Source organism: Lepidothrix coronata, unplaced genomic scaffold, assembly GCF_001604755.1.
Source record: "Lepidothrix coronata isolate B3197 unplaced genomic scaffold, Lepidothrix_coronata-1.0 Scaffold29, whole genome shotgun sequence".
Classification (NCBI taxonomy): Eukaryota; Metazoa; Chordata; class Aves; order Passeriformes; family Pipridae; genus Lepidothrix; species Lepidothrix coronata.
This window is the reverse complement of record NW_016690209.1, coordinates 6627529-6651272: the sequence shown is the minus strand read 5'-3', so window position 1 is coordinate 6651272 and position 23744 is coordinate 6627529. Positions and strand designations below refer to the sequence as shown.

The window sequence follows — 23744 nt, the reverse complement described above, 5'->3', positions numbered from 1 at the left end:
CCCGAAGCTTCACAGCAAGGCTGGCTGACCTTGGGATGTCTCCCCACTAACACTACCTTTGCTTTTGGCTAAAAAGAGGAGGAACTCATGGAGTTTGTTGTCCAGCCAACAGATTCAAGTTTTATAGACAACAGGCTTCCTTATACAGTTAAAAGTGCAATTTATATTCAGATGGTGTAAGATAGATATTCTTTTGCCGAGGCTATAAAATTAGGAGTGAGCCGATATGGGTGTGTTCTGACATACCAGAATAAAGTACAGTCTCATGAAAATGAGGATGAAGTTTGAGATATTCTTACCACATTTCAGCCTGGAAGAGCAATCACTGTGAGACAGCAACTCCTTTTTAATTAGGATTGCAATCTCAGTGTCAGGAATCCAAGAATAAAGTTTAGCATGAAAGATAGTTTTTGAGGCAGGCAAGACTCACTCTTCTGTACATCAATAGATTATTCCTCCTTCCAAGCTTTGCTTTCATGCAAATTACTTCCTTTTTATTCCTACCATTCCATTGCCATCTCCTAAAAACTGACAGCTGGGTACCACAAAATGTAGAGAACAGGGCAGCAGAAAGACTGGGGCAGGGAGTCTGCTGGTTGCTCTGTCCTCCTCCTATGTGAAGCTGGAGCAGACTGCTGCATTCACAGCTCTGCCCAGGTAGGATGCGGAAGAAGGAACTGGGCAAAGGAGTCATGTCACAGAAAGGAGGTGAAAGGGGCAGTGAACACTAAAACATGGCAAAAGAGAATGTAAGAGGAAGGAAAGGAGCAATTGTCTATCAGGGCAGGAATACGGAAGGCTCATTTCCAGCCTCCTGAAGGTCATGACTTGACCAACCTCCCCCTACATGCCACAATGCAAAGAATGAGCACAGTTTGAGTGATTGCAGCCCATCCCTTGCTGTTACAGTGAGTTCCACAGCATGCACAAATTTGATTTCCTAAGTACCATAATGCTGTAGTGTTCAATTTCCAGAGGCTTAATTTACTACTATCATGCTTGATCATCTTCCCAATTAAAAAAAAAAAAAAGGTAATGAACAACTTCCTACAGACAGCTTTGCTGGGCAATCTCAGATCTGCAAATAAAAAGCTTCAAGCATATGAAATGTCAACAAAGCAAACATCTGCATTACAACACCCAGGAAAACAGTAGAAAGTCATGCAGTTTTTAAAGCCTATATTAAGCTCCTAGTAAATTTTCCTGTATATTAAATTAATAAATCAAACTGAAATCGGTGTAGAGGCACTAAGGTGGCCCTACGCCTCAAAATAATCACAGATCATCCGAAAAACAAAGTTTAGCCTTATCTCAGTGGTTAGGCAAGTACTATTTTTACAGCAAGCAACAAAATTTCAACTCTGGCAAGGGAACATTCACAAGCAAAACACACCTGTGAAGTGTTCAGTAAATTCTTGCTCCAGTTTCATGGCTCTCTCAAATGTCTTCCTGGCTTGCTCTTCCATTAAGCGTTTATTCATTTCCCTGAAATTGAAAACATTATGTATTCTTAAATTACTATAAAATACTTGGAGTCTTTAGAAATAAAGTTTTAAACCATTGTCTGAGTATTAACCCTAATAAGAGGGTTAACCCTAACACCTAAGTGAAGACTGTAGTGGAAATGAGCTGTTCTGGCGCTATGGAATTTAACACAATGACATTGGTTCTCAAGCACTTCAGTTTGGATTAGAAACCCCACCTTCAGACACTAAAAATTAAACACAGGAAATTGAATATCATTTAAAATGCAGATATTACAATTATCAGCATATAACTCGCAGATGGCTTCTCAAATAGAACTACAGCCTCAAACAATTTAGCCTGAGGTACTTTACTTTTACTCACATGATATTTTCCACTGTTTTGGGTTTAATAAAAATGGAGATTGGGTACAGCTGGGCAATCTGCAACCTTTTGATCGCATTACCAGAAACATCGAGAATGCAATGTTTACCCTAAAAAGTGAAAGAAAAAGGAAAATGGAACTAAGCAAAGTTTAAGTCACAGGCAGCACAACGTAATAATTCAGAAGAGGAAACACGTGTCCACTGAAGCCAACAAAATTAGAGCATTTGCATCAATGATACTGTGATTTCACCACTTTAGCACAAGGTCCCACAATGCTCCTCTGTGGGATCACACATCATTTGATATATTCCCGACCCTTCTTTCTTCCTTCCTCTCTCCATCAGAGGTTGCGCCCAACCAGCAAAGCAGAATCATAGAGTGGAACAGCTGGACTTCGACGGCAGCACAAAAGTTCTTTGTTTTCTCTTTTTTTGGTAATAATTTGAGGATGTTTTAGGGAGGTGGCCATATCACAGATGCAGTTCAGAGAGGAGCCAGATGACTTAACTAGCATACCTGAGGGAATAACCACCCCTGATGGGGAGGAAATGTGCCACCACAGAACCTTGGATGGAACTGCAATCAAGCCCTCTCCTCCCTCAGGTACCACATACAGAAAACCACATCACAGATGGGAATGCTATTTATTTGGGCTGATTCATACAGCTCCTTGGGCAGCTGGAACACAATGTGTTAAGGCTGCCTTCCTCTCACCCACTATTCTCCCACTGTAATTTTCCAGCTCTCTGGGATATCTCATCTCAAAGGCTCTTCCCATTCCTCAGCTCCTTTCATTTCGGATACATTCATTTCTACCTCGCACATTTTTATTTCCTTCCTTTCTGAGTAGCACAGGATTAATTTGGCATAACACCACTTTAGAAAGGTATAGAGGAAGAGGAACAGAAAAACACTGTCAGGTGACTGAATTAATAAAAGCTTTTTCTTTAGCAGGAGACTAATGTGAATAGCAGAATTCTGTGAGCCAGGACATAACCAAAGGCGACTCATATCATATAACATCAATCCTGAACTCCTGCAAGATCACTCCTGAAGGGTACACTGAAAAACAAGGAAGTGACTGCAGCCTGAAATGACTGACACACTTCTGATTCTTGGCAGAAGAGATCACTGATCATTTACATTTGATCTCTTGCACAATAAAACTAGAATTTTATTTCAGGAATTCTTAAAGAGAAGTGTTCTGCCCACATGAACAATACCTATATCTGTTTGCTTTCAACTGATGATGGCTGTTTCCCAGATCCACTCCATGGGTCTGGATGCTGACTGGTAACATTTAAAAAAGGTGTTTGTATGTACTAGCAGAGTATTTTACTACACATGCTGATCTGTCCACATGTTTAAATATGGCCCATGCTCTGGGAATTGAGAATTAAGAGCATTACCTGGTCCTTTTTTATTTTTGGAATAAAACACTATTTGCTGTGTTTGGTCCAACAACTTTTGCCAAGTGCCAAAGGATTTTGAGCAAAGGGTGGAGGGCTAGATAGCCAGCACAGCACCTGGGATGGACCTTATGGAACATAACTGTGACAGTTTATTCCAAATCAATAATGAATGTGCATTAACAGTGACCTCAAAACACAGAGATTTGCAAGCTGCTAGTGATTCCAAAGAAAAGAGGATATGAAAATTCCTTTCAAGTGAAGATTTGAAAGACAAGGAAAAGAAATGCAAGTACTTCACGATACAATTATCATGTTTTCATCCAAGGATGTTATTTTGCTCTTTGCAGAGTGCATTTAGAACAGTATTTTACATATTTTTTAGTTCCTTACTTGTATTGCATCTGATTGAGAAGCACAGCACCCAGTGCCTTTTACAATAACTGAACAATGACATCAAAATGCATCTTTAGCTGTGTCCATTGTAGGTAAGGAAATGAGAGAATCAGGGATCAGCTGGAAGCATGAGCAAATGAACACAACTGAAAGCTATGGGAAGAATACTGTTTCTGGTACTTTTGGGGTCGTAGCAGTCACTTCTCCTAAATTCATCACAGAAAACTTGGAAATCATCTTTTGTATCCAAGTAATAAGACCCACTGAAAAGACTCATCTCTTCAGTGAGATGAAGAAGAAAACAAGGAGGGGAGTTACCCCAAATTGACCAGTTTGCAGCCCTGTCACAATTTTGAAGTTCATTTCTGAAGGACAGGCCACTGTTTCTCAGAAAAATAATGTTAGCTGCAACTGAGAAAATGCTGCATCTACCGAAAGTCCCATGGAGCCTGTGCAAGAGATTTAATAGATGGAGACATCTGGTAGTGCTTTGCTCTTCATGTCCATTTATAGAAGATTCACAATCACTGTGTATGTTACTACCCCAACATATGGGCAAGAAAACACAGCCAGTTTCAGGTCTAGGATGGAACTGAAGGTTTCTATCTGTGCCAGGTGAAGAAACTGCCAACAGATTTATAATGTTTAAACTGTTCAATAAATAGCTTCATCATTTAACCACATAGGATAGTTTCACAGCTTCATTCAGCCTCCCTTACAAAGTACTGTTCATTCACTTGAACAATTTTGTAATTAGTATTATCTTCTTTCCTTTTCTTGCTGTTTACCACAGGGCCAGGTTCCACTCCATACGGTGAGAAAGGCAGCAGAAGAAAACATCACACGGCCCACAGAATCTCACAGTGTTCATCCTGGTTTTGCTTCCACTAAATTCGATTGCCAGAAACAACAATACTCACCCATTTAGTCAAAATGGCCTACACAGTTTTCCAGAGGACTGACTACACCCCCCTGTCACACGGGACAACCACACTTACCCTCTGCATGTCCACACTGACACTGCTCACGCTTGTGAGTTCCCACCTAGAAAATAACTGTTTCTTCTCCCACAGAGATCAGACAACATTGTCTACTGTAAATGCACTGTATTTTGTAAGCAGTAGAACAACACTCATCGACTTAACATGGAACATTTGCAAAAAATTTTCACCAAAAAAGTTTCTTTAAAACTAGCACCTTGCTCTCAGAAATATGCTTCCTTCTTCCCACTTTTTTTTCAGAGATCAAGTTAACTTCAGTTTTAATTTAGAAATAATTAGATTTTGCAAGAAATAGTTAACTCAAGTCTGTTCAGTATAAAAACAGTAAGGCTGATCTCTAAAATGTAGTGGTAGTTATGGAAGAAGTATTTTTAAAATTGGCTTTAAATACATTTACTCTTTTCCCTTTATCAGTTAAATCCACAAAGGGCACAAAGAAAAATATTTTTACAAGTTTTCTTCTACATGGGTCTATATCAAATGGATCATCATATTAATTAACTACCACCACTATTCTTAATGAGTTAATGATCTATGTATATGAGCTAATTAGCCCGTAATTCCAATTATTTCTTCTCTATTCTCTTTAAATAAGAGGGCACAAACTATGGGAGTTTTTTTCTCATAATTTAATCATGATGCTTTTATTATTCCAAAGCTTCATTATTTTTCTAAATGCATCTGTGACAATGTGCTTTGTTTCTGGTTTTACATAAAGACCATAAAGTAGTATCTTTTAAAGTCAGAGGGTTCCTAATGGCTTCTTGCCATTCTTCTCTTTTTCCCTGTCAGCACAGGCAGATAATCACCTCAGTAAATGAAAGTAACTGGCACTGATTTACCTTTTCTGCTACTTCTCGCACTGATTGGACACTTGTTCCATAAAGATGATTATTGTACTGGCCAGCTTCAATGAATTTGTGATCCTGAATATCCTTCTCCATTTGCTCTCGAGAAGTGACAAAATGGTAATCACGTCCATCCACCTCATAATCTCGTTTTGGTCTAGTAGTATCTTTAAATATAAACCAGTAGTTTTTAAAGCAAAACAAAAAAACAGTGACTTTCTTCCCTACAATATCCAAAAATAGACTCCCATTTATACTGCAAAATTTTCAGAAGAAAAGAGACTGACTATTAAGACTGGTCTATAAAGTTTAGACAACATATTAACTTTTTTTAAACTCAACAGTACGTTTATTAAAAAAATTAATAGAAAACTATAATTTAGAATTGCTTTAGTATTTGCTGAGACTTACGTGGAACACATGAGCCAAATTTGTCTGGAAATTCTGAGATCAGGTCATCATTTATTCTGTCTTTCATGGGTCCCAAAACAATCACAGGTCGAGTGTAACTGACTATTAAACATAAAGGAATAACAGCAGTTACATTTCAGTATGATTGCTAACTTTTAAGAGTTCAGCAAAATAAGCTTTATCACATAGCAGTGGTTTTAATACCTAAAAGAACATGTATTCTTAAAGAGAATAAAAACATGTTGAAGAATGTAAATCAATTAATACCACAGTCACAGTAAGATGTTAGACCTTCACTCTCAAATCACCAACCCTGGTGACTCAAGATGAGTCCTAAATTATGAAATCTTTGGGGAAAAAAAAAAAAACTTTTACAAAGTAACATCCTACATTATAATGGAAAAAGCAAAATGGGGAAGTTTGAAAATCAATTCAAAGAGGTACCTAAGCAGCAGCAGAGTTCATGCAATTCTATGTCTGTATTGGGAGAAGCTTCTTTTCCTCTGAGACCACAATTAAACACAAATACATAAAACAACCCAACTTTATGTAGTTTCTGTAACTATTAACACCCTTATAAAATTAAGTGCAGTATCTTCTAAAAATAGCCTAATTTTTTATAAAGTTATAAAGGGGTTTTGGTTGAAAATTAAGCTTAAAAAGAATATATCTAATTATACTGTAAGAAATAGACAAATGATTTATTCACACACTTTTTGCTGTGCCAGAAAGAGCGAGAATGCTAAAGCAATATGAAACAGAAAACTATCATTTCTGAGGTTCACACTGACAAAACTGTTAAACATACCATATTTTCCTTCTGCAATGTAAACCACACAAGAAATTATTTAAGTAGCACACCTTTGGATTTTGCACTAAATAATTTAGCGATTTTATTTAATAATTTATGCCTTTATGATTTATTCATTTGAGTAATGGTAACAAGTTCAGAAGTTTATCCTGGTGCTTAGTACATAAGGGCACATGAAGCATTCTGACCATTCAGATTATATTTATTTTATACTAAGCAAGATCTACAAACCTTCTTGTTGATTGACTGGTTCATATGACAAGACATATTCCTCTTGGCCACCTAAAATGTAAATGCAAAGACACATCTATGTATGTTTTTCTAAATCAATATAATTAGATTAAGCCATTTGATGGACTATAACGATGCAGACATTCCTCAGCAATTACAATGATACTGATGAAGGACATCTTTCAAGAGCGATGGATTATAAAAATCACAAAGAGAAGCCAAACACCAAACTTTAAAGCATAAGACACATACAGTATAAATAATTTCCTGGTGTGCATTAGCATGTCAAACTGACATCAAGCACAAGAAGACTTTTAAAGCATTCCTGAAATGCTCTTACCCACGTGTCCCTGGATGCAATGCATGCATGCTGTCATTCACTGCTAGAGGCAATGCCACCCACATCATGGACTTTCTCCATACTCTGAAGCCAGCATTTACAAAAACACTTTTCCATATTTATACAGGGCTGACAAACATGTATGCCTATGTGTGATCTGCCATTAACTTTATCATGAACTGGCATTTATATAAACATCTTCGATCACTCTAATTCTACCAAAAAAATATGATTGTATATACTAAATAACTATTACTTTATCAATTTAAAGACAAAATTCAAAACAAAGAATGCTTTGGATTGTTCTCAGCCCCAGGAAGCACAATAGCAGTGAATGAAACTAAAATAACTGAATCTTGAACTTCGACAGCTTTTTAAATGTTAGTGAAAGCATCTGAAATATACCTCAATTGCCATCTCTCTACAGGATTATTTCTAGTCTAACATTATATATCTGAGTAAAATTTCTAACTAAAAATTAAGTCCATGACAGTAGAAAATTTATAATTCTGAAGATACAAACTCAAATTATATGACATTACTTTGAAGAAAATACAGTCTTTCAATAACTCCCTTGGGTAATTTTGGAACATTCTTTGGTGTTCAAAAGCCACTTACAACAGGCAAAGGAACATACCAATGCTACACCACAGTTGTATAGAAAGAGATGGCAGATGAAGGCTTTTATAAATTTATATACTGCTTTTATATATCTATTCTCTGTTTCATAGCAAATACCACTGATATTTTACATCTAAATTTTACAATTTCATTAACAGAAATATTTCTCTTATTTTTGAATAGATTGGCATTCAAACTGTCCTCCAGCTATACAGAAATAAACATTTTAATTTCCTGAATTGTTGCAAGTGAGGAATACCTTAAGACAGACACAAAAACATGCAACCTGTGAATTATAATATTGCAAAAAGCTACTCATGCAAATGGACTTTAGAAGGACAGTATATACTTTCAGAACCCCATTTAGGCTAGGGAGAGGAATAGGGAATCATCACCTATCAACTCATCCATAAAAAGATCCAGCTCACATATAATTAGATACTTATTTTGAGAAGTCACATTGCTATAAGATCAAAAATTAGTTAAGCAAAGTACTAAAGAGAAAGTAACAAGTAAAAAGCATCCCCTAATTGAGGGCAAAAAGTATATATTGTCACTGTTTTTCAATATTTTGGAAAAATGAATATTAATAGAATGAACCTTTTGAACAACCGTACTCATCTGTAATCAAGATAACTTTCATATTAGACAGCAGTAAGAAGAAATTAAAAGAATATTTTAATAAAAAGTGCTCAGAATTACACATTCAGATAAGCAAATCCATGACATTCATAATAAAATCATGGTTTCTCAAGTAACAACAGAGTAAAAAACTAACTAGTGGTACCAATAATGAGCTTTAAACATAAATAAAGCAAGCCCTCAGAAAAACCTTGGAAGTGGGGGAAGCAGCAAGTTTATGAACAGTCACAATTAGATGGTTTTAATGGCGTGTCATTAAAAATGGTTAAAATTTCTAAGTTTGTCTAAGGCAACTCCCATACATGCTCAATTTTGTTATTTTCTGTGTTATTCTCAGGGAACACAGATGCCTCCCTCAACTGGTTTCTTTTCAATTACAGTCTACAGCACCATGAGCATTTTGTATACAGACATAAATTCTCTCCTTAAGTGTAATCATCTGGAAGAAAACGTGTGGATCATCACCTCTGAAAAGACCTACAGCTTCCAAACAAATATATCTGTTAATGAATCACCATCCTTATTATCCTAACATAAATGATATCTGTTTCTGAAATGCCCATTATACAGTGAGCAGGTAGCCCAGAGCTGGTCAGTGAGCCACTCAATGTCACACTGCGTGACTTCTACTGTTCCTTCTTCTCATGTTCCTCTTCAAATCCCCAACTTTGCTATCTTCCTGCTCTGCTCTATCTTGGGGTCCTGGTCTGGACTGCAACTTTATTGAGGAGCTGTTCACTGGAAATGAACAGTGGGATTGAAGTTCTTGCTCTGGTTTAAGACATTTTAAAGTACAGTAAAGCACATTACCCACTTCAGACTACTGAAGCCTGGGTAACAGTAAATAGTACTGTAGCTTATGCCAGTAGAGAAAGCTAACTGAGTGTGTTATTTAAAAGATATCATGTCTTCAGAGAGAGAGAGAACTAACATGTTGATTTATCATAACTGACTCAGCACTGAATGTGTGTCGTATGCTTTGAAGACAATTCATACTAAGCACCCACACTTGACAAAATAAATAAGCTGAAAGCAAGGGTAAATACATGTTTGCTTATCTGTACTTTCATTAAAGTATATACATATTAAATCTGAGTATCAGTTATGAAAAAACGTAAATATGGCAATATTTAACAGATTACATGGTTTAATTACACCTCCAGTATTAAGGTTCAACTACATGTAATTATATTTGGCAGCATTAAATTTACATTTGGGATTTAATAGGTCTAGCTATCTTGTATAATTAAAAAATAAACAGGAATAGATTCAAATTAAGCTGAACTAAGAAAATCATTGACCAAAATAAAAACACCCATAAAGGAGGTTTGCAATGATTCTAGTCAATTTTTTAAAAACAAAGACATAGCACAATTTGCAGTACTCCACCGAACACACGAATATGGATTTCACTTGAAGGTGACTGGGAAGTTCTATTTAACATGTAATTACCCAGAAGAGACAGACAAACCAAACCAAAGAAAGAGCTACAAAACAAAGGTTCTAAATAAACAAAGAACTTAAAAACACTTACGGTAACTACTTTCACTATCGCTGGCATTAGAGGTTACATGCTCTGAAATTGCAACACAATGGAAAAAAAAATAAGGAACGTACACTAATGGCATGAGTCAAACAGAAAGAAAATCGACACAAAATAATCCAGATGAAAGACAATACTGATATCAAAATGCTGAAATCAATACATACTGCATATAAAAGTTTTAAGGTACTTCTCATAGCTCTCAGGATCAAGCGTAATTTCATATGAAAGGAATTGATGTTAATAAAAAGAAAAACATTAAATAGCACATCAAAATAAGATTACGAAAAGTACACTAATTCACAGTTCACATGTAACCCTGCAATTTTTAGGTTTTCACTTCAGGATGAATTTTGTTGTGCAAAAACTGTGGGATTATGCATTTCAACTTTTACCCAGGCAATTTATTGATTACATTGAGAGTCTTGCAGCAGAAGATACTGGACTGTGTGATAGGAAATACAGTGTTGCACATTCAGTAATTGGCACTTTCCTATGGTCTGTTAAAGAGTTTACTTGAAGTGCAATTAAGATTTTATTTTGTTTCCCAGTAATGCTTTAGCTTTCAAAGCTCTTCCCTTTGATGAAGGGCTATCTATATTCACTTCATGCCTTTTTATTATGGACTATCTATATTCATTTCATGCCCTTTGCATAGTAATCAAAATACTTTGCTACAAGGTGTTTACATTTACTTTTTTTGTGTATGTAACTGTTAAATATGTTTATGATAAAATTAATGCAATTGAAGAGTTTCAGGTATACAATCTATTGTTACCTGAAAATTCTACAAATGTAGTGAACAAGTATCAACTTCAGTATTGCTGAACTTGACCGAAAAAATCCATTTTCATGCCATCCAATGAATGTGTCTATTTGCAATGAAAAACACTAATTTTCACAGTTTAACACTGCATAAAAAAATCTGTGTTTGAACTATACAAATTAAATACAATTAATTTGAAATTATATACCTGACTCTGTGCATGCACTAATGTAATACATTAAATTCAGTGCAGTTCCTCCTCTAGAAGATTGAAGAGAAGGAAGCAAGGGGACTCTAGAGGTAAGAACACATTAACGAAGCAAGTATGCTTCTACTGATTAATAAACAATAAAAAACTTAATCATATGTAAACTAATTAACTGTTTCAAATTTTTTTTTTAATAAAGTGAACTAATATTTTAAATTCACAAATCTCTGGCTAGACTGAGCTCCTCATTTCACTTCTGTGCAGGAAAAACAGACAAATGCTTCCTAATGTTTGCAAGTATCAGAAATTTGGATCTACTCCATTTCACTTTCCAGTCTTGGAAAAACTATGTCCACATTGGCATGGAAGAGGCAAATTGTGATGTTTATAAGCCCCCTGCTAGAATGTGAGAGGGAGACATTGCCAATTGAGAATACAAGTGGTGTGATATTCTATGGGCTCAACTGGTGGAGATGTAAATCCTGAAACGCCAGCAAGAACAACAGTCCTGCAGAGCCCAAGTAACACAACTTGTATTAAACATGGTAAGGCAGTTTCAAAAAGTCTGTGCTGAAAAACAGACTAGAGGCCAGTTGTTTATATGACAGAATCACCTAGAGATATCTCTGGACCATATTATATAGTTTAAACTAGGTATGATTATTAGGCCATAAAGGCTGCTTATGATCTTCTAATCTTAGCCATAAGACCATAAAGGTTGCTAAGGTCTTCTGTTCTAGATGAAGAATTCCATTCAAAGTAGCCATTTCAGAAATGAACAATTAATGTTACAGCTACTGGAATTTTTATTTCATGACTGAGGCCAGATACAGAAGTACACTGAGTCTTATATGTAATTTCACGAACATGGTGCCTAAGAGTTGTGCCCTGGGAAGAAATGTTACCTTTGAAAACCTCCAGTCACATCTCTTTAGGGACTATTGCATAAACACCTAACAGTGTATGTGTTTAATATCTGCGATGAAAGCAAGGCCTTGACTTTATTCACTTGTCATTTTAGTGCATTTAGTGGTGGGTGTTTGTACACAAACGGATCTGTTAAGAGTACTCGGAAACTTTTGAATCTTACTCTATTCAAATAGAAATACAACAAATGCTTATGTGTTTCCTCTATTAGATACCCCTCCACCTGGTCTAAAAGCACCATAAACGTTCCAGTCAGCCAGAAAAACTCTCACTGCATTTGTTAAGGAAAGGTTTTGCTTGCTTTAAGTAGCTGTAAAGGTCAGTCACCTGGAGAGAGGAGTGAAACTGTAACTAGTTAAAGTGTGACAGCAATGGTTTACTATTACAGTAAAAAGCCATAAGGTTATTTTTAAATAAATAAAAATACAAAGATAAGATAGAAGTGACATTAAAAAACAATCACCAAATTTAAAACCACAGTACTGTTAAGGACAGACATGTAAGCACTGATAAGCCTCTGAAAAACAAAATAATCTAACATGATAGTCACATGAACTTTTACATGTTCCTGAAAGCAAAAACCCCCAGAAGATTAACTAGGAAAAGCTAATGAACCATTTTTAGAGTCAACCTCCTTATGCCAGTAGAGCACCAGTCTCAAAGAGATCTGTCAAAAAAAAGTAGTAACTTTTCAGATGGAGGTTAAAATAACTTGGGAGTATTTTGATCACTTACTCAGGCCTTTTGATCCCATGTCGTCAGGGACCTCCTGCAGAGTAGTCCCCAGAGGGCAAGCAATAAAAAGACAATCACAAAGAAAATAATTGTCAGTAATATATAAAATTGGCGCTACGACAGGAGACAGTTCCCAGAACATCACAGGGAAAAATAAGTCTATAGGATTTGACCTGACTGGCACATGAAGTGTAATCAGTAATGCAAATGGCAGAGAACAGAATTTGTTTTGAACCTGGTCTGAATTAGCAAATTTATCCAACTGCTTTTTGAGAAGACACTTCTTTTTTTTGTGATAGCAACAACAATGAAAATCAAAGTAACCTCTCATCATTAGGAAAAATCAAATTAGAATTAATGACTTTGAAGAACCAGTCTAAAGGGACTGATCTGAGAAGCTGTCAAGCTCCATCGTACTGTCATCGCTGCTGTGCCTTCTCCTCTAAGTTAGAAACAAGGATGCATCACTGACAGCACTGGAAGGCAGTTAACCCCTCCAGTTATTCAACAGTATTGCCCAATTTATTTTAAACTGGGATGCTCTTGTGTTAAATTTCATTTTAACAGCAAACAAACATTTGCATTGATTTTGTAGATTGGTTTGCCATTGGCACTGCAAGCTCCTTAGCCTGTTGCAGCTCATGAAACTGTCTCCATGGTAACACCCTACTGCAATCTAGCAGGCCCTTCTACTGTGCTTCGCTCTCCATCGAATGCCACATACTTACGGTCAATATCACTGGTTTCCTGCTCACTCTGGTCCTTGTTCTTGTAGAAGGGAAATTTTCGGGAAAAGAGGTTCTTTTTACGCTTGTCATTGAATGACTGCTGAAGAAGAGAAGGAGGGGCAAAACAAAGGATGTCTAATGTCTGTGTGAACAAAGGCCCAGACCAGCAGCTTTGCGGAAGCTGACTCCTACAACCACATTATGCAGTGCATGTTTCAGTTTAACACTATTTCCTCAGCTCATGAGAAACAGAGACCAGGATCACGACTTTGCTCATACCCTCTGTATTTCACATGCTTAGTACTGAAATAACTGTAGGGTTAGTTCAGGCTGGGTCATTCTATGCAGCCTGACCTGTATTTCACAAATTTAGGCTTGCTGGGGGTATAAAAAAAACTAAAAAACAAGGCTGCTGTAAGATGGCCAAACCATAATGACTCAAAGTCAATGAAATCACCAATATTATCTCATATAGGTGTTACAATATTTAAAAAAAAAAAAGCTGAGGCTTCACACATGCTTTTGCAAACAGCTGATATTATAACAGCACGCCAGAAGTGTTTGCCAGTGTTACCCATTTGCAAAGGCAAAACTGTAAATACTTTGTTGACAACTGCTAAATAACAGCTCATAAAGAAAAACAGAAGTTAAAAGCTACGTTGTCCCAACTGCTCTTACAATAAAACTAAGTAACAGTGAAATAGGAAAAAAAAAAAGGAATGTGTCCAGCTAAAATACCCAAATAATTAAAAAAACAAACCCCAAACCTGTATTTGTTTCAATGTTTCATAATTGCAATCCATTGCAAGTTCACTGAAAGCAATTACTTCACTCTATTCTGCATTTCAATATCTTTCAAAAGAGACAAACTAATTTCAATTGTTTATTGTGGCAATTATGTTTTTCAAGGGTGACTTTATAATCACCATGTGAAAACCTCTGTATATCAAGGATCACGTTCAGCAACTTTCAACATTTAATTGCTCATGTTGCTGAAGAATTTCTGCATCTCAGTGGCTGCAAACAATTTTAGAGTTACCTACACAGACATATACAACCATGTGAATATAAACTATTACTGTGCTCCTGTTCAAGTGATAGAGAGCACTGATGTGTTTTCATTCATTTATAGGTATGTCTACAGGTATAATTAACATAGAATTTAGTATTATCTTCTGCTGAAGACATTATGTGACTACAGCATCTTTAATCTGCTGTTCCAAGTCAATAAAGAGACTTAATGTATAAATAAATCAGTAATGTTTTTATTGTGATTATGCCCAGACCTAGAGCTAACACAGATAGCTTAAAGCCAGCTGAAATTTCTTTTCATCTTTAGGCATACATGAATCATCTGACCAATTTTGCCAAGATATGAAATTTGTCATGTTTTTGTCATTTGGTTTGCAGAAACTGCAACGGGAAGGACAGCAAAAGTAGGAAAGCATCCAACTTGGTTTTGAGACCCTGTAATGCAGGGGGACTGTTTATTTGTAAGCTAAGCTAAGCAGAGCCCGTGTGCAGCAGAAAGTAATAGAAGTGCCACAGAAACATTTTTTAAAAGTTACTATAAAAAAAATTCATACATTTAAGACTCTATTAACAGCTATTTCTAAAATTTGAAGCATGTTAACTTTCAAGTGATTGTTTCTCTCTCTTCAGCCAATGTGAGCTCATCTTTCTCTATTATATGCGATACAGTTGCAAAAAGGTATATCATCTTTCCAGCCAGCATTAAGTATGGAATAAAACAGTCACAGCTAGGGGTCAAACAGGACAAAGTTTTTTCCAGTGGTAGGCCACCTTCTCTGCTACAATTGCAAAACTAGCACTCGACCTTCCAAAAGAGAATGCCTATAGTACAGCACAAAAGTTGCATCCTGCTACAGGACTAACAACCCTTCTGGCCATCTGCTTTAATAGAGACTTGCTTGGCAACAGCAGATACTGAAACATCCAGTGATGTTTGGATTACCAATTTTTTAAGAAACATTACTTAAAATTACCAGGTATTAAAGAGATACATGGTACCATGGGAGCATGATCAGTGACACTGAGCCCTGGAAATAGCAATACTGTGCTAAGGAGGAAATCCCTAAAACCTTTAATTGGCTTGCATCTGTGTTCAACTAAAACAGTTGTTCCACTATAAGAATTGGTAAATTACCAACCTGACACATGAACAAAATATCTAGTTTTTAGCCAATCATATGCTTTCAGGAAGATAGCTGGCATGGGCAAAGTTTTAGGTTATGGTCCTCCTGACCTTTTCCATCTGAAGTCAAGTCACTGCAATTGATTTCTCACAATGAGAGAGTTTAATGTTATCTACAGAAAAAGGGCAACAAAGAAATATATCCAAAGGAGATCTTTGCTCAGTATGCTGTAATGTGAATTCCAAGAAGTGGAAGTCTCACAACTATATAATTGTTTCATTTGGGCAAGTCCTTCAGTTTGGTAAAAAGAGACATGAATGTAACAAAGCTAAAATGTGCAGTTTAGCTGAGGTAGTGAGACTCTGCAATTTGTACAGTTAGAATAAAAGGAGTGGCTGATTTATTGTACTTCATAAAACAGAATCAGGTTCTTCACTGTAGTTTTGAACATATTTCGTAACAATAATTATTTTAACTTTCTGTACACTAAGTCTTACTGAGCTAATATTAAATTTTATATACTGCATGTATAATGGTCAGAGTCAGTTCCACTACCCCCCCAAAAAGAGAAAATAAAAGTATTATATTGATTTTGAAAAAAAAAAAAAAATTAGCCAAAAGATTGTTTTTAAAAGATACCGTGATTACAAAAAGCTAGAGGGATTTGCTTATTAGTTGAAAATGCATAGTAATTGCATTACATTTTTCATAAGCCCACTGCAAATCATATACAGGCATCATAAGCAAGAATATATTAAACCAGAAGCAGCACAGGAAATGCGATAAATGTCTATATGAAAGGAAAAAACAAGAAAAAAATGTAGCCATTTCTGCTCCAGATTTTTTAGCTTTCCTTAAAATGAAAGGAATGTGGATTTTAGTGTTAGCTATCACTAGCGTTATTCTTCAAGGTCTTAATGTAGAAATTTTCAAAAACTGTACAAAATCAGTATTTCATCCTGTTCATGGAGTATTAGCATATGCAGACACAGGGAGGGACACAGTCCACAAGGACATGTACGGTGCAGACAACTTACTGGGAAAACTATCACCGTGACAAATACAGGAAGAATACTTAGAGGAGAAACTCCAGTGTTAAAACATTTACAGCTGAAGCAAAAGATTGTGAACAGTGTAAGCGTGTTTGCAAAATGAAATGTTACTAAAGAAAAAGAACTGCAGTTCTACATCAATGGCAAGCGTAGTTGCTTTTCCACTCAGTATTCCGTGCATATCTTTGGTGCTGTGCTGGTACACAGGGACTGTGCACCAGCTCCACTATTGTCAAAATGCTACTTCAAACACGTCATTAATTAACTGTTTGCAGTTTATTTGTAGACAAACTACAAAACCATGCAATTACCTTTCAAAGAACATGGTAACATTCGAAAAATTACTTAATATAATGAAAAGAATCTGAAGTATTTAAGCATTTTCTGTATGTGACTTCTAAAAAGCGAACTCAAATTACCGTGTCAGTTAATAACATTTTATTCCAATACCAAAATATGATCGCACCAAAACAGAAAAAAACTGCAAATAATCCACTAAATCTCCAAGGTAGTAACATAATTGTGCATCAGAAAGTAGCAAAATATATTAATTTCCTTTTAAATTAATTCTTATAAGGGAAAAATTCTTTAATAACTGAAACCTTTGCCATGTAGCAGAGGGATGTACGTATGGACTTGACAGTCTTTTGCTTTAAAGTCCTACACTATCAGGATAAAATACTGAAGCTTTAATATTCCCTCAGGAGCTTAAAGCGTGTTTCAGATTTTTAAAAATTACAATATATTATTACTTTAGAAGGCTCTTACATCTAAAATGCACATGGTAAGTCTTGAAATTACTAGTTATATACTATTGGTAGAAACTGTAAGGTTGTGAAATTCTTTCTCAAATTTCAGAACGACCAAAACATTGCAAAAAAGCCTCACCCTCAAAATAATAAAAATATTTGGCTGCTGTGCCATTATGAAATTGCTATAATTTTATCTGCAAACATTCCTATTACTACTTAAGTACCCTCATTGCTTTCTCACCACTCATTTCCATCACATGTACTGGGACAGGAATAGTGTATTGTGCAGTGAACTGCACTGACTAAAATTAAAACTAGGATTTCTTTTAGATTGGGTTATTTTTCATCTACACTGGTTATTTTATAGGATTAAAGCAGTTGAGTTTTGTTGGCCTGTGCCCTTCCATGAAATTCTTTAAAGCTTCTATATCCATAATCATAACAAAGAAGTGACTTTACGCTGTCTGGGTAACATGTACTTTGTAAAGCCTCACTTCATCAGAGGGATCCTGTTGAGCTTTACTTCCTTGTTTTCTAGATGCATTGAAAGAATTTTACTTTTCCTGAAAATTGGTAGCAAGGCCTTTCTCAAATAAAGGGAGTCCAGAAGTACAAACCATACTCAAGTACTACATGGCTCTATAAACAGCACTTGCAGAGCTATTAGAAATGGCACTATTCAATACTTGATTAGTATATACATCTTCTGCTACATTACAGTATTAATAGGAATATATATTTCTATGCCAATTCTTTAAACAATTTGCAGTGTTTTGGCAATTAAAAGTCTGCTTTGGTGCTCAAAATTATTTTATTTCTATTTGACAGAATTTAGTCTTTTCACTCAAATTTGAAACAGTCTCCACACATAAATAACTGAAAAATGTTACCATTCACAATGTAATTAGCACTTCATTAACTCACCCCTTTATCTCCTCTTGCTTTGGAATTGAATTTCACTGTCTTTAAACGGGCTCGTTCTTTTTTCTCAACTCTACCACAAAAACATACACAAAAGTGGTAGAATCAGCAAAACTCCAGAACTTCATGTTACTGCTTGTTACAACATAAGTGTATTGATGTACCTTTTGTATATACATTTTTATTGCTTATGACACATTCAGAAAATGGAAGCCTGCTAATGGAAAACTGTATTATAAAAGCAGGGAATTATTTCTCAAATTACGAGGCTGTGAGAGTATTTCGTGGCTAGATATGTTCAATAAATCTGGAAGGTGCAAAGAGAAAACACGACACAGTAAGTGACTGGCCTCAGCTATCAGTCAACAGCAGATACTAGGATTCAGAGCACCTAAACTCTGAGTCTCTAGTAGCCAACAAACACCTCATCTCCATTGACTCTGGCTGCCAAAGAATGATCTTCCAGATTTCCAGGTTCTGGGTAGAAAGACTTCATGATAGTGTCATAACTTGAATAAAATTCACTTTGCACCTTTTCATACATAACTGGTGTACTGTTATTAAAAGTACATATAATGTTATTAATCCCACAACTTGTTTACACTGAGAACAGCACACAACTCCTAGGACTAAAGAGTGTTTTAACAAACTTCCCGTTGAGTTAATCAGAATCCCACTATAGATTACTTAAAAAAAAAAAATAAAATCAAACAGGTGGCTGATGTGGTACAACAAAGAGTTGGGCTGATTCCAACGGGATGAGGTTCAACAAGGCCAAGTGCCAAGTCCTCCACTTTGGCCACAACAACCCCATGCAGGACTACAGGGTGGGGACAGAGTGGCTGGAGAGCAGCCAAGCAGAGAGGGACCTGGGAGTTTGGACTAACAGGAAGCTGAACATGAGCCAGCAGTGTGCCCAGGTGGCCAAGAAGGCCAATGGCATCCTGACCTGGATCAGGAACAGTGTGGCCAACAGGTCCAGGGCAGTGATTCTTCCCCTGTACTCAGTGCTGGTGAGGCCACACCTGGAGTACTGTGTCCAGTTCTGGCCCCCTGAGTTCAGGAAGGACATTGAGGTGCTGGAGCAGGTCCAGAGAAGGGCAACAAGGCTGGGGAAGGGACTCAAACACAAGTCCTATGAGCAGAGGCTGAGGGAGCTGGGGTTGTTCAGCCTGGAGAAGAGGAGGCTCAGGGGAGACCTCATCACTCTCTACAACTCCCTGAAAGGAGGTTGTAGCCAGGTGGGGGTTGGTCTCTTCTCCCAGGCAATCATCAGCAAGACAAGAGGGCATGGTCTTACGCTGTGCCAGGGGAGGTTTAGGTTAGATATTAGGAAGAAATTCTTTACAGAGAGGGTAATCAGCCATTGGAATGGACTGCCCAGGATGGTGGATTCTCCATCCCTGGAGGTTTTTAAGATGAGACTGGATGTGGCACTTAGTGCCATGGTCTAGTAACCATGGTGGTAGTGGATCAAGGGTTGGACTTGATGATCTCAGAGGTCCCTTCTAACCCGTCTGATTCTATGATTAACAACAAAGAGAAAAGCACATGCAATATATTTATTAATCATATCAGATGTTTAACAGCAGACATCTCAAAGTCAATAAAGTATGACATACCTCCGTTTGCTTGGGATAACTCCAATTTCATCACTTTCTCCATCTGGAGTTACCTGCCGTGCTTGCCACCATTCATCATCAGAAGCATTAATGACATGGAGAATATCACCAAATTTGAAGTTCAATCCTTGACTAGGAAGGCCACTATCTTTAGTCTTGTCATAATCAAAAAGAGCCCTACATTGAAAAGAAAAATTTAACATAGAAAAAAGCAAAAAAAACAGGAGAGTATGAATAGCACAAAATATGAAGCAAGTTGCCTGTGTTGTTCATAAATGATTGCATCCTTCTGCCAGGTTCTTATAAGAAGGCTGAATGCACTCTCATACACAGAGAGAATACATAGTACAGTACAGTACAGTACCCACACACACTTCTAAGTTTCAATGAATGAGAAAAAACTTCATCCAGAGCAAAGCTCTAATGCTTTGCAAAAGGTCTACAGAAGGCACCTCCTGCAATTCAATAAGTACTTTGCAAAAAACAAGCTACATGTCAGCCTAGGATAAAAAGACAAGCAAGTATTTGAAGCATAAAGCACTGTCAAAAGTTCTGTAACGTACACTGGTTTATATCAAGTTATAAACTGAAATTATTTTAGCAAATAAAACGTACTGTTTTTAAAATGAAAGTCAATATCCTGCTTGCAGGGAAAAAATAACTTAGAAATGTGATCTGATCACCACTTTGCTACCGCAGTACCCAAAGGCAAAGAACCTTATGTGAATTCTTTTGGAAAATTCTCAACCATTTCAAGAGAGTCTCATCCTTTTTCCTAAGGTAAGACTGTTTTCAGTAATAGGCACTCGCAATAGTTGAGCAGCAGCTGCGTGACTGCACTTTTATTAACATTCTCTTTGCCAGCAAGGTTGGTTTATGCAAGCCCACTATTACCCTACCCACAGTCACGCCTGCTTTGTACTGACTCCTGTTCCCCTCCTTGCTTATGAAAGCACAATTGTCTGGAAAGGCACACAATCCACCACACTATGGAACTGATCTGATTTAGAAGTAATGTCTTTTCTCCATGTTGGATCATTTTATATCCAGATCAGTTCCCGGAGGAACTGAAGAGATCTGCAGCATGCTTCCCCCAGCACAACAGAGGGTTTAGTGAGGATGTGGAAATGAATGATGACAGGAGCCCCTTAGCAAACTGCAAGGGCTACTACTCCTAAGATTCTGCCCTATAAAGGACTCTTCTTTTGCATTTCAAAAAGATGCATCAATCTATGTAAAGTGTGTGCTCATACGACACAGTCAAAAAAATCCTCAACTTTATTTCATCTTCCAGGTCATGTCTGTCAGTGCCGCACTTTCTAAACAATACCCGATCTCAACTTACTTGATACCAAGCCCATCACAAAGTAGTACCAATAAGGTTACAATGTGATAACTTAAAATGGTGTCATTTTTCTTGTCCAAATTCAGCTTGTTTCTTCATCCCAAACACTGGTCTTACATAACTATTTCTGCTTGGTTTTTAATATTGAAGTAAGTCATAACCTGTTTGCTCCAAAAATGTACTTGTGGATTTTGCCTTTCCGAAGCACTGAGTGTATTTCTTTATGTTTGAACTGTATTTGTTCATCACCAATGACAAATTGTTTCCAGGAGAAAAATTAAAAATCTTCTGTCAGATCAATTCATCTTCAGCATCTATTGCAAAACCAGAGCTGAGACACCAGGTCTTTCCTGGGCCATAAAAAGTATCAAAAACTTTTCCTAAAGAATTAAAGGTTTTAATAAATACTTTCTAAATTGTCTAGCACAAGACAGAAATTTTAAAATGGCTTCAAAATATTTACACTCATGATACACAGAGCCCTATAGTTCAACATGCAATACCTTTAATTTCAGTTTATTAAAAAATTTAGGCTTTCAATTTTGAAATAGCTTGGAGATTGGAATACCACCTTCCTTCAGCAATGCAACCTTCATGTTAACATCTTCTGGTTTAATTCCATAATGTAGTTGAGATATTCTGATTATTTAAAAAAAAATAAGAACACTTTTTTTCTTTGAAATCACCAAAATACTGCAGATAAGAAAATTATACACACAGTAGTTATTCCTCCACATTTAGTCTGTAAATGTTTGTTCAAGAGACACTCTGGACAAATCTTATTTCATATCTCAAAATAAACTGCACATCATCCATTATGTACTTTTCAGTGCAGATTCAAGTTGTATACATTTTCACTGAATTAATTACATGCATCATGAAATTCACTTCCTGAGACTTCTTGTTAGCGTTCAGGCAATGATTTCTACCAGTACTACTTTTAACTTCTATTTTTTAATTTGAATATAAACTTACATAAGCAGTGAGAGCAGGGCCTAACAGCATTAACATGTGTGTTGACTGCATGAGAAAAAATACACAGGAGTGAAATGGAAGCACACTTGGATAAAAACATTATTATCAACATGTGCTCTTCCAGCTAGATAAGATGGTTACACAGAACGATTTTTGAACAATGAAAGGCAGTTTCATCAAATACATTTCCTCTGGTGAGGTCTCTTCAAGTTTGAAATATCAGAATCACATCGAGATGCCCAATTAAATTGCCATGAAGGCATCTCACATGTGCTTTTTGAATCTGCAGATGAATATATATATAGATATAGCTCAGATGCAAAACCAGAAACACTATATGAGAGAATCTCTCTCCTCTTTGAATAAAGATCAAAAGAAATATAAAGCAAAAAAAGAGAAGACCATTACATCAGTACACCTGAATTAGTTGAGGGAGGGGGAGTGTGGGGGGAGAGTTAGATGTAAAAATGAAGAACTGGTTGCTGCTGCTAAATTGCTATATTTGCTTTGCCCTCCAAGAATTGTTTGCTTGATTGCTATTCATCATTTTTTGATATACATACAATTAAGAAGAAAAATCTGCCATTTTACTTCAAATTTTATTTTCAGGCAAACACAATTGCCTTCTCCCTAATATAACATAACATCCCAAAAATGCTGTTTACAGGCAGACTATTCATAAAGATACCAAGTTTACAGGGATACAGTGATGCATCTGATTTTATTTGCTAATTTTTTACCATGATTTTGAGACATCACCAGAGATGATTTTCATAGTATTTTTATTTAATAGGTTTTCTGCAATTATGATTGAATGCCTATAAACATTTTACTGTTGGATTCACTATTCAATTCAGCATTTTGTTACTTAATGGGCATCCTTTAAGGCATATCCAAACCCCAGCATTACTGAAAAAAGATAGCTCCAGTTACTAAAATTGGCTTTGAATTGGTACAATTAAAAGTACAGTATGATTATACCAGAGAGACTTATAATAAGGAATAAGATGGATAACTAACATGTTCTGTCAGTATCTACCAATCTGTGAAAAGATTCATAAAAGTTACTTCAGTGTGGTCAAAATTACACGAGAAACCAGACAGAACAGATGTGAACCCATCCTGTGCATACCAAGTTGCCTACCAGTCTTTGGCAGCCTTTGCTGTGATGACAAGAGCAGATCTCAGTAGCCCTAGCAGCACCCTCTGTCAAGAGATGGGGGTAGAAAAGTACTTTTGCTGTGGAATTTTTGCACTTTAGATTTTTGTTCTGACTTATAACAAAGCTGATTATCAGGTCTCAAAAACCTTTCTGGGATCAGGAATCACCAGTCTCCATGAAGCCTCTGCCAGCAACAACCTGGAGAGTTGCAAGTTCTGCAGTAGCCGTCAAAGTCAGAAGCTCAATAGCTTCCATCAGTGGAATAAAAGCTACATAAACACAAAATGCTTG

General features: G+C 36.4%; 1 protein-coding gene across 28 annotated transcripts in view; it reads right to left on the bottom strand.

The window, feature by feature from the left end:
- Nucleotides 1–23744, bottom strand: part of DLG1 (discs large MAGUK scaffold protein 1) — a 144658-nt gene that overhangs the window by 1626 nt on the left and 119288 nt on the right. For 6 of the 28 annotated variants that reach the window (XM_017810560.1, XM_017810572.1, XM_017810584.1 and 3 more), the window contains 10 exons: nt 19972–20148; nt 18353–18422; nt 13469–13568; nt 10096–10137; nt 8520–8555; nt 6959–7009; nt 5917–6018; nt 5500–5672; nt 1849–1958; nt 1394–1485 (listed from right to left, as the gene is read on the bottom strand). In XM_017810560.1, the coding sequence (XP_017666049.1) occupies nt 1394–1485; nt 1849–1958; nt 5500–5672; nt 5917–6018; nt 6959–7009; nt 8520–8555; nt 10096–10137; nt 13469–13568; nt 18353–18422; nt 19972–20148 (953 nt within the window). Of the gene's footprint in view, nt 1–1393; nt 1486–1848; nt 1959–5499; nt 5673–5916; nt 6019–6958; nt 7010–8519; nt 8556–10095; nt 10138–12740; nt 12775–13468; nt 13569–18352; nt 18423–19971; nt 20149–23744 lie in introns of all 28 variants that reach the window. The other 22 variants (XM_017810566.1, XM_017810581.1, XM_017810589.1 and 19 more) reach the window with 15 other exon arrangements.